The 15,209-nt window shown below is 43.1% G+C and overlaps 1 protein-coding gene across 1 annotated transcript in view; it reads left to right on the top strand.

Annotated features, from left to right (window-relative positions):
• Nucleotides 1-15,209, top strand: part of PTPN11 (protein tyrosine phosphatase non-receptor type 11) — an 85,751-nt gene that overhangs the window by 34,945 nt on the left and 35,597 nt on the right. Inside the window, exons 5-6 of the mRNA XM_082698431.1 lie at nucleotides 2,564-2,680; nucleotides 3,343-3,456. Of these exons, the coding sequence (XP_082554557.1) occupies nucleotides 2,564-2,680; nucleotides 3,343-3,456 (231 nt within the window). The remainder of the gene's footprint in view (nucleotides 1-2,563; nucleotides 2,681-3,342; nucleotides 3,457-15,209) is intronic.

Raw genomic sequence — 15,209 nt, 5'->3', positions numbered from 1 at the left:
TCTGTTTCTTGGTTTGTCTATGTCAGAGGCTTTCCACGCCCTCCATGGACATTGCTTAGATTTTCCTTTTTTCATTTTGGTCACTGTTTTATTTGGCTTAACTGGAGTTGCCAGTGCAGGCTGCTGTGGTATTAAACGGTTGCTGCTGATTGTTTTGGGCAGATCCCCTGAAGACAGGGCTCTAAGTCAGGTCAAATAAACATAGGCTCTGAAAACAGGATTTTTCAAGGGAGATGCTAAATAGGCCCAATACAGGTATATCTCAGAGATATTATGGATTCGATTCCAGACCATTGCGGTAAAATGAATGTTGCAGTAAAGCAAGTCAAATTAATTTTTTGGTTTACTGGTGCATATAGAAGTTATGTTTATGCTGTACTGTACTGTAGTTTATTGAGTGTGCAGAAGCATTGTGCCTGAAAAACAATAGACAGTATACTTTTCTTTTGGACAACATACCTTAATTAAAAAATACTTTATTGCTAAAAAGCGCTAACAACCATCATCTGAGCTTTCAGCAAGTCATAATCACTGATCACAGATCACCATAACAAACAAATATAATAATAACGAAAAAGTTTGAAATACTGAAAGAATTACCAAAATGCGACACAGAGACACAGAGTGAAGAAATACCATCAGGAAAATGGCTGTCAATAGACTTGCTTGATGCAGGGTTGCCACAAACCTTTAATTTGTAAAAAATATTTATTTGTAAAGTGCAATAAAACGAGGTTTGCCTGTAGGGATTAGTCTCTGGGGATCAGTCTCTTGAGAGAGGTCCAGATTCATTCTCTTCCCCTCTAGCTGTGTGAGGTCTCTGTGATTATGAGGCTGTTGGTTTTCAAGGCTATAGAGGAGCTAGAGAGAAATACATGGCAAGTTAAAATGTCATCGTTTGCTCCTTACCAAGATGCAATCATTTTTCTTGAATAAATGGTCCTTGGAGTGTTGCAAGTTCTTGGTTAGTTTCCAGAGTTCTGAAAAATTTCATGACAATTTTTACTAGTTTTTTTTTTTTAAAGAATTTTTATATGTTTATTTGTCAGAGAGAGAGAGAGCACACAAGTGGGGGAGTGCAGAGGGAGAGGGAGAAGCAGAGCAGGGAGTCTGATGTGGGACCTGATCCCAGGACCCTGGGATCATGACTTGAGCCAAAGGGAGATGCTTAACTGACTGAGCCATCCAAGTGTCCCTTTACTAGTGTTTTTGTTGCTTTTATTGAAGAAAGGATGTTCAGAGGTCTTTCCTTTGTCATTCTGAAAGTGCTTCTTCCCTACTCTATTTTTTAAAATTTTTTTTAAAAGATTAAAAAAATATATATTTATTTGAGAGAGATAGAGAGATCACAAGTAGGCAGACAGGCAGGCAGAGAGAGAGGGAGAAGCAGGCTCCCTGCTGAGCAGAGAGCCTGATGCAGGATTCCATCCCAAGACCCTGAGATCATGACCTGAGCTGAAGGCAGAGGCTTTAATCCACTGAGACACCCAAGCGCCCCTACAATTTTATTTTTATTTTTTTAAATATTTTATTTATTTATTTGACAGAGAGCGAGAGAGCCATCACAAGCAGGCAGAGAGGCAGGCAGAGAGAGAGGGTGGGGGATGCAGACTCCCTGCTGGGCAGAGAGCCCGATGTGGGGCTTGATCCCAGGACCCTGAGATCATGACCTGAGCCGAAGGCAGTGGCTTAACCCACTGAGCCACCCCGGTGCCCCCACAATTTTATTTTTAAATAAAAGATCATACCCACATATCTTCTTATATAATTTCTAGGGTATCATATTTTCTTTCTTTTTTTTTTTTTTTAAGATTTTATTTATTTGAGAGAGAGAGAGAGAGAATGAGAGAGAGAGAGAGATCTTGAGAAGGGGGAGGGTCAGAGGGAGAAGCAGACTCCCTGCTGAGCAGGGAGCCTGATGTGGGACTCGATCCTGGGACTCCAGGATCATGACCTGAGCTGAAGGCAGTCGCTTAACCAACTGAGCCACCCAGGCGTCCCGGGTATCATATTTTCTTAATAATAATAATATCTTTTCCTGTTGCTTCCCTTAAATAGCCCATTTTGATCTTTTTGTCAGAAAAAATTTCCTGGCCTCTGTTTATAACTTCCCTTTTAAATTTTCATTGGAAGAAGAAAGTAAAGACATGTATGTTGGCTTTTAGTGCTGCCTACCCAGCCTTGGAGTTTGTTGTGTTTCAGAGAGAAGTCGTTACTTACCTTTTCTTCAGCAGCCTACTGTATAGTTTCTTAGCCTATATATGTAAATAAATAGTAAAGAATACTGTTTCTCCTTTCTTTTAACTTCTTAATTAACTTAGGAAGGGGACAATTTTTTGCATCCTAGTTGCTGAGCGATACTTAGAGCTGCTCACACCTCCCGGTCAGCTCTTTCACTCTGGCTCTGTCTCTCCAGTTCCATTATCCTTGCTTCCTCTCCTTTGTACTCCTCCAGCTGTTTGATCTTGGGGAGCGGGGGGAGAGTCAGTCCCTGTACTTCAGTTGGGAAAAGCAGTAATTTAGCACAAAGGTAATAAGCAGGATTTTTTTCTTGTCTTGAAAGGAACTGAAATATGATGTTGGTGGAGGAGAACGGTTTGACTCTTTGACAGATCTTGTGGAGCATTACAAGAAGAACCCCATGGTGGAAACACTGGGCACAGTACTACAACTCAAGCAGGTGCGCATATGGAAATCTAAAGCCCCATCTCCTTGTAAAGTTACAAAAAATCCCAACATGGAATATTTCAAATAGTAGTAAAGTAATCTCATGGCTCTCCCCACACTCATCACCCAGCTTCACCTGTGATCAGCTAACCAAGGCTTGTTTCATTGTTCCTGTGCTCACTGCCCTCCTCCTGTGGCATTTGGAAGCAAATTCTAGATAGTACATCATTTCCGTGATTATCTCCAGGTGTATCTCTAAAAGGCCTCATAGAGTTTTTAAAGCAAGCTTGTACCAAGTTTGCATCTAGATCAACCTTTGGTTACCTTTGGGTTATTATACTTAACTCACTTTGGAGTAATTGCTATCTTGAAGTTTACCTAGTGGCAGATTATATCATCGCTCTAAGTAATATTGTAGTCTATTTATAAAGAAAAATAGTTTCGAATATTAGCAGAGTAAAGTGTGTGTGGAGATTGAAGAAAGACATATTTCCTCACAAAACAGAAAAGAAAGTGAAACTATTTGAAAACTTTTATTGTGAATTACTGTGTCCTTTGAATTTCCTGTCCTTGCCTTACAAATGATCAACATGAAACTCTTTTTTTTTTTTTTTGCATTAACACTTCTTTTTTTAATACTTTCTTCATTTCACACCAACTGCTGAATTTGATTAGCCCCTCAACACAACACGTATCAATGCTGCTGAAATAGAAAGCCGGGTTCGAGAGCTAAGCAAATTAGCTGAGACCACAGATAAAGTCAAACAAGGCTTTTGGGAAGAATTTGAGGTAAGTTATTAAAAAAAATTTTTTTACATGAGTTATTAAATCCTATTTTTAATGAGAGAGAAGTTGGCCCTGTATTTGGAATTGGATCTAAAAGACCTGAATCTGTGTTCTTTCTTAATTCAGCCATTGATTGACATGGAACAAGTTGCTGAGGGGGCTTCTTTGAAATAGAAGGGCATTGTGTTCTGGGAGAAGGGAGTTGGCAGTTAATATTAAATGAATGAGCCAATAGCTCCATTTGCCTCTTTTGGTTTGGACTGCTGGCAAACACCCAGAAAAACAAAAGGATCTAATTCCTTTGGAAGATTTCCAGCATGGGCTGGCTTCTTTAGAAAGAATCTATAGCCTTATTGCAGTGAACAAGTAAAAGTGAAATACCTCATGGCAGTTTTAATTTGGGAGTTGATATTTATAACTTTGGGAAGTTAAGTGAACTGATTTTTTTCTTGAAAACAACTTGGGTAGGAGAATGTGTCCAGAGGGAATGTGCTGTGTTCCTGTTCCATTCTGGTATGTCACTTGCCAATTTGTATTGTAACGTCATTCTCTCTCTGCTCATCCACTGGACTGCAAACTTCCTCAAAAACAAGAGTTTTTTTGAACTACCTTCATAGTTCCTTCTAGCATGTGGCACAGTGCCTAGTACATGGTAGAAATTCCATAAATAGTCGTTGAATGGGTGTTTATATTTAGCTAATATTTGTGTCAATTTATTATTACTCTTCTGTTTATGGGAAGAGTAGACTATGCCATACTTTCTATAGGACTTTAGACTTCATAAATATTTGTGGGATGAGTGAGTGAATTGGCCCACATGAAGTCTTTGAAACCATAGTAGGGCAGATCAACTTGTTGAGATAGACATCATTTCCGTTTTACAGAGGAGGAGCTGTTAAGTAAATTGTCCAGGGTCTACACCACAAATACCGATTGTACTGCGGCATTGAGGTTGAGTGCACAATAGAACGGTCCTAGTCCTCGCTCCACGTTGCTGAGCAAGAACTTGAGCTCAGGTTTATTCCTTTACCCCAGGCATGGGGTTAATCAAACCGAGGACATTGTGGCAAACAAGACAGACAGGATTTCTGTCTTTTTTTTTTTTTTTTTTTAAAGATTTTATTTATTTACTTGAGAGAGAGACAGTGAGAGAGAGCATGAACGAGGAGAAGGTCAGAGAGAGAAGCAGACTCCCCATGGAGCTGGGAGCCGGATGCGGGACTCGATCCCGGGACTCCAGGATCATGACCTGAGCCGAAGGCAGTCGTCCAACCAACTGAGCCACCCAGGCGTCCCAGGGTTTCTGTCTTTAAGGAGCTTCCCTCTCTAGTTGAGAAGGGAAGACAGTGAGAGGGAGGGCATCACCAAGAAAGTGATGATCAACATAGTGAGTCAGGATTTTTAAACCTCAAGCTCAGTGCTCTTTTCATTCTGTCCCGCCAGCAGAGAAAATAAAGGGCAGCATTTCTATTCATTTTAATTACATTCACTTTATTTCATTCATTTCATGTAGTCTTCATAAAGCCTTATGAGGTACGATGGATAAGTACAGAAATTTTACAAACCTTACATTAAAATTTGAATGGAGCGGGGCGCCTGGGTGGCTCAGTGAGTTAAGGCCTCTGCCTTCAGCTCAGGTCATGATCTCAGGGTCCTGGGATCGAGCCCCGCATCGGGCTCTCTGCTCTGCAGTGGGAGCCTGCTTCCTCCCCCCTCTCTCTCTGCTTGCTTCTCTGCCTACTTGCAATTTCTCTCTGTCAAATGAATAAAATCTTTAAAAAAAAAAGATTTGAATGGAGAAGCTATTTTTCAAAACTTTTTATTACACAAAATTTCAAATATGTACAAAAGCGGAGAGAAGGGCATAATCCTAAAAATGTGTCTGTCACTGAGCATTAACAATAGTTGATATATGGCCAGTCTTTTAAAATTTTATTTATATATGTATTTATTTATTTAAAATATTTTATTTATTTGTTAGAGCACAAGCAGGGGGAGCACCAGGCGGAGGGAGAAACAGGCTTCTCGCTGAGCAAGGAGCCCGATGTAGGAATACATCCCAGGACCCTGGGATCATGACCTGAAGCCAAAGGCAGATGCTTAACTGACTGAGCCACCAAGTGGCCAGTCTTTAATTACTCCTCACTGATGCCCTGAGCCTTGGCTTATCTTTTTTTTTTTTTTTTTTTAAGATTTTATTTATTCATTTTTAGAGAGAGAGAGCGCAAGCGAGAGCTGGGGTAGGGGCAAAGAGAGAGGGAGAGAGAGAATCTCAAGCAGATTGCTCACTGAGTATAGAGCCCTACACAGGGCCTGATCCCACAACCTTGAGGTCATGACCTGAGCCAAAACGAGGAGTTGGATGTTCAGCTGACTGAGCCACCCAGGTGCCCCAGCGTTGGCTAATTTATTTATTTTTTTTAAAGATTTTATGTATTTATTTGACACAGAGACACAGTGAGAGAGGGAACAGAAGCAGGGGGAGTGGGAGAGGGAGAAGCAGGCTTTCCACTGAGCAGGGAGCCCAATGTGGGGCTTGATCCCAGAACCGTGGGATCATGACCTAAGCCAAAGGCAGACACTTAACGACTGAGCCACCCCGGTGCTCCATCCTTGGCTTATTTTGACGCCAGTTCCATGTGTTTTTTCATCTATAACTATTTCGTTTCAAAAGATTTTAACCAGAATATCATTCTCACAAGTATTAACAGTAATTCCTTAACATTAATGGATGTCATTCACTGTTCACATTTTCTTGATTGCCATGTGTGCACGTGTGCACATACATGCAGTTTGTGTGAATCAAGAACTGCTTTTTCCTGTTTAATTAAGAAAAAAATTTGAGGGGCGCCTGGGTGGCTCAGATGGTTAAGCATCTGCATTTGGCTCAGGTCATGATTTCTAGGTCCTGGGATCGAGCCCCATGTCGGGCTCCCTTCCCAGTGGGGAGTCTGCTTCTCCCTCTCCCTCTGCCTCTCCCCCTGCTTGTGTGCTCTCTCTCCCTCTAAGGAATAAATAAAATCTTTAAAAAAATTTTTAATATAATATATAAAACAGATTTATATAAAGAACCCTCTGTCATTATCAGCTTTGCCAAATATTATTATTTTATTAATAAATACTCTGTTTATGGAATTCTTAAAAATTAATCAAAATACTGTTATACATCTAGAAAAAGTAAAAGCTCACATACCAATATATCATGCTAGTTGTTTTATAATTTAAAAAAATTTGTTTGTTGGATTATGAGTCAGATAAGCTTCACACATCTTTCTCTCTTTAAAAAAAATTTTTTTTTTAAAGATTTTATTTGTTTATTTGACAGACAGAAATCACAAGTAGGCAGAGAGGCAGGGAGAGAGAGAGAGAAGGGGAAGCAAGCTCCCTGTCAAGCAGAGAGCCCAATGTGGGGCTTGATCCCAGGACCCTGGGATCATGACCTGAGCTGAAGGCAGAGGCTTTAACCCCCCGAGCCACCCAGGCACCCCTAAATTTTTTTTTTTTTTTAAGATTTTATTTATTTATTTGACAGAGAGATCACAAGTAGGCAGAGAAGCATACAGAGAGAGAGGCTCTCTGCTGAGCAGAGAGCCTGATGCGGGACTTGGTTCCAGGACCCTGAGATCATGACCTGAGCCAAAGGCAGAGGCTTAACCCACTGAGCCACCCAGGCGCCCCTCACACATTTTTCTTTTTTAAAAGTCTTCTGTTTCTTATATTTTGGCTCCCTTCCATCCTTTCTTCCCCCTTCCTTCTTCTCCCTCTCCCTCGTCTTTGTGTGTTCAGGCTGCTACAGGCCGGCTAGTTTATGGACAGTAATGTATTTCTCATGGTCCTGGAGGTCTGAGGTCAGGGTGGCAGCATGGTCAGGTGAGGGCCCTCTTCTGACTTCTTGGATGCTCACATGGCAGAAAGGATGAGGGAACTCTGTGGGGTCTGTTTCTCCCTCTCTTTTTCTATAGAAAGATTGCACGCACGCATGTGAGCAGGGAAGGAGGGCAGAGGGAAAGTAGCAGAGGGGGGGAAGAGAGAGAATCCCATACTTAATCCTTTTATAAGGATACCCCACCTCTTAATATTGTCACCTTTGGGGGCTAGAATTTCTTTCTTTTTTTTTTTAAAGATTATTTATTTATTTATTTGATAGAGATCACAAGTAGACAGAGAGGCAGGCAGAGAGAGGAGGAAGCAGGCTCCCCACTGAGCAGAGAGCCTGATGCGGGGCTTGATCCCAGGACCCTGAGATCATGACCTGAGCCGAAGGCAGAGGCTTCAACCCACTGAGCCACCCAGGCGCCCCTGGGGGCTAGAATTTCATTCAACATGAATTCTGGGGGAACACAAACATTCAGACCATAGCACCCTCTTTATTGTTGTTGTTGTTAGAGAGAGCAGGTTTGTTGTCCTGGAAGTTCTTTATGGTCTGGATTTTGCTGAGTTGTGATTACTAAAAATGGTTTAATATTTTTTTCCATTAAAGAGCAACAAACCCAACACGTCTTAGGGTAGATCCTTCAGAGATAGATAGTCTCATTTCTAGGCTTTAAACTCCCTGGTAATAGTCTTCTCTGCGTGGTTGTAAACTAATGGGCTATATAATTAGGTTATGGGTTTCATTTTAGGTTTGGGTTTTAGAAATTTTATTTGTAAGTATATGAAATGTTGCCTTTGATCCTAAAGTCAAACCTAAAAAATGTATTCAGAGAAATCTACCTGATACCCCGTCCTTTTCTCCCTTTATAGCCATTTTTCAAAAAAGTTGTAGTGTATCATTACATTTTAAAATACAAGCAAATATGTATATATTTCAATATCCCACTCTTTCACAGATAAACAGTAGCATAACTTTTCACGTTTTTTTCCCAGCCTTGCTGTATTCAACATCCTGGAGATCATCCACAGTATTATCTAGAGATAGTCTTCATTCAGTTTTACTGCATAGGACTCCATTATGTGGATGTACCATCGTTCTTTCTGCCTATTGATGGGCATTTGGATAATTTCAGTGTATCACAGAGAGGACACAAGGAGTGGTCTTGTGCATGCATCTTTTTCTATTTTTGCTGACTGTCGTTAATAGTAACATTTTTAAATGTTTCACTTTAAAAAACACAATGGTTGTTACTCATCATTAATTTTTATTATGTTATCATACACAATTTTGGTTAGTATATTTGAAGTCTGAAAAATAGCATTTTAATTAAAATTGAAAGATACCAAACCTTCTTGGTAAAGAAAAGAAATAGCAAGCTACTATTTGATCTAGATCCATGTTCATCTTACACATTCTTTTAAAATGGTAACCGAGATGATCATTTGTACACACTACTTTTCCTTTACAGTGACTATGAACTTTCAAAAAAATGACAGCAGTGAGGTGGGTGTCTATCGTAGTGGTGGGTTTTTGAACACTAAGTTCACTTGGGCAGTGCTTAGGGAAACAAAGTCAAATCATCCCAGAGAGCTGTGGCAGTAGGGGTGTTTTCATGATCTTGTTGGTTGGATCAAGATGTGAACTCAGAACAACTCCTAGCCTGACTTTTCTGGCCTTGGAAAAAGAACGATTCTGCATACTAACCTGATGATTTCACGCTGTGATATTTCAAATTCACATCTTCTTTTATACATCATTAACAACAAAGGGGAGATTGAGTTGGCTTTTGGGAGAAATGGAAAAAACAAGATCATGTCTGTTCTCTGTAGAGGTCAGTCTGCTGTGCTAAGTTGTTATTCACTGTATCAGAGTTACTAACGTTAACTCTGATAACAAAGCTAGATCTTTCTGGATCTCTTAGGTACCTCCTGCTCAAATCTAGTTAATTAAAAAAAAAAAAAAAAATGCCCTTTGAGGTTGTGGCCAGGGGAATATGGCTAAGAACAGAACCAAATCATTATAGAAAAAATTACATTTGTGGTACTGGAGACGCACCATAAATCCTTTGAAACTGGTTTGATCCCAACAGCAAGGCAGGAAGACATTATTGTTTTGGCGATCATTCTTTAGTTGCTTCCTGGGAGGTGATAAATTTGGGATCAGTTCCTTCTTACCATGTGTTTGATGGTCTTTAAAAGTGAACCAGAGCTCTAAATTGCAATGCCTTTCGTAACTTAACTCTGACAGCTGTGTTTTGTTTGTCTCTATGCCCGACTCTGTTATCCGTAAAACTCTGTGTGTCCTTTCAGATATGTTACCCCAGAAGACACAAATTACATCCACGTTGGACGCATCTTAAATAGAGTCTCTTGTGAAGCGCTTTGAGTCTTTTTTCTTTTGCTCCTAAAATAAATTCAGGTTGTTGATCTTCTAGGGTTATGTTGTAGCATGAAGACGTTGTGACCCCAAGTCTGATTTTTTCCTAGAGACTGCCCATTTTTGGTCTGTGTAAACATCTTGTGTCTCTGGTATATTTCTCCTTTTAAATGGGAAAAAGCGGATAACAGTTCTAGATTTGTTTGTAATGAAGTAAAGTTCTGCTGAAATGAGATACATAAGTGAAAAGGCAGGTTATGATCTTAGAATTCTGTGCCTGCGATGTGCCTTGTCTGAAACCTGAACTCAGCCCCTGTGCGTCTTAGTGATGTGCATACTGCGTGGCTGCATTTAGAGGGTCTTTGCACTCTCTTCCAAGTATTGTAATACTTAAAGTGTAAGGTCATTGGCTTTTACTTGGAGAAAGACCGAAAGTCTGTGCAGGGTTCTAAGCATAGGAAGGATGTGATCATGCTGGCTACCACATGGGACACCCTCTTTAAGGGGCAGACAGAAGCAGGGAGACCAGCAAAGAGGCAAATCACAGTAATCCAAGCAGGGAAGTGGCAGTGGTTTGATTCAGGGTAGCAGCAGCAGAGGTGGCTGGGTTCTCGAGACGTTTTGAAGGTAGAGTCGATGGATTGTGTGGTACAACAGAGTTGGGGCAAGGATTTGATGAAAGTTTTTGGCTTGAGCCATTGGTAGGATGGAGTCAATTTACTGAGATGGAGAGACTGGGAGAATGGGTTTGGGGGCAGGTGGTCAATTTTCATCTTGGACTTGTTTTTTTTTTTTTTTTAAGATTTTATTTATTTATTTGACAGAGAGAGATCACAAGTAGGCATAGAGGCAGGCAGAGAGAGAGAGGAGGAAGCAGGCCCCCTGCTGAGCAGAGAGCCCTATGCGGGACTCGATCCCAGGACCCTGAGATCATGACCTGAGCCAAAGACAGTGGCTTAACCCACTGAGTCACCCAGGCGCCCTCATCTTGGACTTGTTAAAGTTTGAACTGCCTGTTAGACATCTGATGGGAGTAGGATTGTTCTTGTGGTGTAAGGGGTGGGCCTGTACTAGAATGTTCCTTTCTCACTTCACCTTACTACCACTCCTCAGTTCCCAGCCTCAGGGTCATTTTTTCAGGAAAACCTTCCTGGATCCCTATCCGCACACCTGGATCGGTTCTTATTACACGTGCACCTAGTAGCTGCCCTTTCCTTGATAATCCTTGCTGTCCTTGGGCTTCACGGGCACTCTCTGTGGCTGTTGTTTTCATGCTTATCTCTTGTACCGTGAATTCACAGAAGCAGATGACGTTATTAGGTCTGTTGGAATAAGAGGTTTTGCTGAAATGAAACCATAAAGATGAACAGAAAAAGAGAGAGAGTTAATCCTACTATTTAAGGTCTCCTGTGTGTGTATTATCCTAAGGAAAGAACCCAAAGCAGCCCGTGGGCTATACAAGGACAGGTAGTCCTGTCTTATTTCCTGCAGCCCCCAGGAGACACTACAGGAAAGCCTGGTGCGTGGTAGACGCAAAGGATGTGTTTGTATTGAGTGTTGAATAGAAGTTGTTTTTGGCGGGGGTGGGCGGGGAGAGAAAGAGGTATTGGGTTCAGACTGTATATTCAACAGGGAACAGCTTTCTGATGCTTAAAAACTATGGGGGAATGTTCCAGGCTTTGCTTTGAGATGGGCCTCCTTTCTCCCATGCAGTTTTCTTGGGGAGGCCCTGCTCGAGGATTGTGAACACACATTTTAGTCTTCGAGATTACACACTTACATCTACACACTTGCCCAAGAAGATCTGATTCAGGGTGGCAGGAATGAATTTCAGAACAATTTTAGCTTTGAACCTCCTGTTTCAGACTTAAAAAAACAGAAAAACCAAACCCACAACACACACCCATACAAACAGCACACAACATCATATCAGCTGGGGTTATTTTTTTCCCAGCGCCGTAAAGCTCGTTTTCCTTAGTAATTTGCTTTTTGTTTTTAAAGCCCGTCCTCCTGTTACGCAAGCCTCTCTCTGTCATGGTCTGAAGCTGTTTTCAGTTTGTGGGCATTGCAGTCATTTCCCTGACAGCTACACAGATGTCCTGGATCCTGCCGGCAGCTCTGCCAACCGACGTGTCTCCAGGAGGAGCTAATGCCTGTCTTCAAACCCACAGTCCAGTTTGATTTCCTTAAAGTGATTACATCCTGCTCAGGGGAGCTATAAATTCTACTTGGAGACGCTTCGGTTTTATGGAAACAAGACTTTAACTGCACCCCAACGCTGTGTCTAGAATCATAATTCTGGCTGGCGATCTCCAGCAGAAATCTTCCTTCCCCTTGGTGGCCGAGCCCCACTGCCCCTGAACGGCAGCCCCCCGCCAGGGCTCCAGCCTTGTGCTGAAGAAGGTGCCGGGATGGCAGGCTGGAGCCGGAGCCAGGATTGTCCACGTCGGCCTGCGCTCCCAGTTGCTTCATAGGAGACCTGCTGCCTTCCTGTGGGCAGAGTACTGCCGCGGTTCGAGGCTTTATTCTGCAAGCTAAACGCTCCGTTCTTCAGAAATTCTTTTGTTTCCTTTGGACTCTTTCTCTTTTGGCGCCTCTCTCTGTTCTGTTCTTTGCCCCTCCGGTGTCAGGTTTTTCTCTTTGGAGTTGGGTCATTTGGCTGGAGTGGCTTGACATCTTCCCGGAGCACGGGAACTGCAGGTGCTTTCGGGGGCTTCCCCATCTCTGCCTCACGTTTCCCTTTTGCCCTTAAACGACCTTGCTTCTTTCCGCTGCAGCCATCGTCCTCTGTCTTCTGCATCGGGCTGCCCAGTGCTGCGGCCTCCATTTCTTCTGAGCTCCTGCCCGTCTCACCTTGGGATGTGACTTCTTCCAACGTACCGAGCGAACACTGGTGACAGACCGCAGTGGCTTTCTTAATGTGTCATAAATAGTCTTCGCTTTAGCCTCTCTTTCCCGGTGCTGTTTTGGAGACCACTGTCCAGCTCCACATTCCCACGGTGTGCTTTTCTTGGTTTCTGTGGCCTGTGGCAGCATGCACCTGGTTTCTGCCTCCTTCCCCTCCTGTGCCTCTTGCTGTTTGCTGCTTGTTCTCCTGACCGGCTAACTCTGCTGGTTCTCGAACACACGGTCTGGGCCCTCTGTTCATCTTGCTTGAAATTCGCTCTCTGTTGGGGGGGCACATGCATTCTCAACCTATGCTGGTTACATCAAAGTTTATCGTGCTTCTGAGCTCTGGTTTTGCCTTTTAAATCATGCCTTCGACATTTCTTGGCTGTCCTGTGTCTTCAAATTTGAGCATTCAAAATAGGAGTCAAGCAGATTCCTATAACCGAATAACCGAAATACAAACCGAATAGCCCCCTTTATTTCACTGTCTCCGGTGCTCAAGCTCTTTACCCTGTGGCTCCGTGGGCCGGAAGGAAGAGCCTCTCATTGTTCCTCTTTGTCCCCTTCTCCCATACGTTGCCACTCACCAAGTGCTGTTGAATCTTCTTTCCTAACATCTCTCTGCTCTTAGAGGTTGGAAGGAAACTAGCATTTATTGTCTACTTGGTGCTGCGTATTGGGCTAGGAAAGGCACCTCATTGCATCCGTGGGCACATTGACAGAGCAAGGCGCCTGCTCAGGGCTGCTCAGGGAGGCTGTGGCAGAGGGGTCTTGCCTGACACCGGGGGTGCAGACTCTCATCACCCCGGAAGACACAAGCTGTTCTTTCCCCCGTGTCTGACCTTCATTCACCCTTCATGCGAATCTGCATTCAGCATATCTCCTGTCCCTCTTTGCTCAGAAACCATTAGCGGATCCCCCTTTCCCCCTTTTGCATTTTGATGAAGAAACTAAAGCCCAAACAAAGTGAGAAACTTGTCCCCATGGGACAGACACATGGTTGACGGTGCACTTCCACGTAGACTTGACTCCAAGTCCATGCTTCTTTTCAGTCAGCTGTTGAAGAGTCTTCTGCCTCATTGTCAAGGCCCACCATTGTTTTTCTGACTCTCTGCATCTAACCCCATTTGCCACCACTTTCTAACACACAGCTTCTAGACTCATCTGCCATTCTTCTTCACCCCCTTTTTTTTTTTAAGATTTTATTTATTTATTTGACAGACAGAGATCACAAGTAGACAGAGCAGAAGGCAGAGAGAGAGAGAGAGAGAGAGAGAGAGGAAGAAGCAGGCTCCCTGCTGAGCAGAGAGCCTGTTGTGGGGCTTGATCCCAGGACCCTGGGATCATGACCTGAGCTGAAGGCAGAGGCTTTAACCCACTGAGGCACCCAGGCGCCCCCTCCTTCACCCTTTAGTAGCTCTGGCCTCTTGGCCACATTTGCTTGCCCTCTCTAACTTGCTGGGATGTCTTCCTTTCTTCCTTGGACCAGTCTCAATATTTCATCTGCTTCAGGCCTCAGCTCTTTCCAGAAACCTGCTTCACTTAGTTTTCATGGATCTCATTTGCTAAGTTCCACACCACATAATTAATTCCACACTTAATTATGGATTTGTCTTGACTGTTTGGTGCAGTTTCGTGTGTCAGAACCTGTTCTTCTACAGGGACCGTGCCTTTTAATTCATTTTTCTTCTGATTCTCCACCTTCTTGGTGGAAAGGAGACGGGGCTTATGATAGGCAGCTGGTTGGGGGCCAGATCTTGGGTTAGTTCTGTCTGTCATCTTCATAAGTGCTTGTCCATCATATGGGGCCTTCTCCGGTGACGGGAGTCTACAGCTGCCCCTTCGTTCCCAGCTGGTGCTGTGGACGTGTTGGGGACAAGCTGCCCCAAGTCCACTGTACAGAAGTGGTGACAGGCTGTGCAGCGTGGTGTCAGGAAGTGGGGGCTTTCACCCGCCCGTGGTGCCTGGTGACACTGCAGAGTTTGCAGTAGAGAGGATGGGATGAGAAATTGCAGCGTTCCTCTGCATAGGGGACAGATGCCAAAGGAAAACAGAAGTTCATTCAGACCGGGTAGAAGGCCTGGTTTTGGATCCTGCCCAGGTGGTTACCGCTGTCTTAATAATTATTCATGGCGTCAGAGCCAGGGAGACCATCTGCCCGACAGCCTTTCTCAGCTCCCTCTCTGTCCTTCAGGAGGCCATGGCCAAGAGTGGGGTGTATGTGGGGGGAGAGCTAATAGGAGCTTTTACATTTTTATTTATTATTACATTGTTTGTAAAAACCCTTCCCGTATTATCGAAGTTTTCAAAGACTCAAAAGTAGAGGAAATAGTGTGATGGACCTTCTTTTTCCCAACACCCAGCTTTGACACTTACCAACATTTTATTAATCTTCTTTTCTCCATCTCCACCCCTCCCCCACCTCATCCATCATATATACACCCTTGAGTTTTGTTTTTTAAATTTTTAAATTTTTATTTATTTTTAAAGATTTTATTTTATTTATTTGGCACACAGAGATCACAAGTAGGCAGAGGCAAGCAGAGGGAGAGGGGGAAGCAGACTCCCTGCTGAGCAGAAAGCCTGATGCGGGGCTCCATCAGAGGACCCTGGGATC

This window comes from Mustela nivalis (assembly GCF_964662115.1).
Source record: "Mustela nivalis genome assembly, chromosome: 14".
Lineage (NCBI taxonomy): Eukaryota > Metazoa > Chordata > Mammalia > Carnivora > Mustelidae > Mustela > Mustela nivalis.
This window is presented reverse-complemented; position numbering and strand designations above follow the sequence as displayed.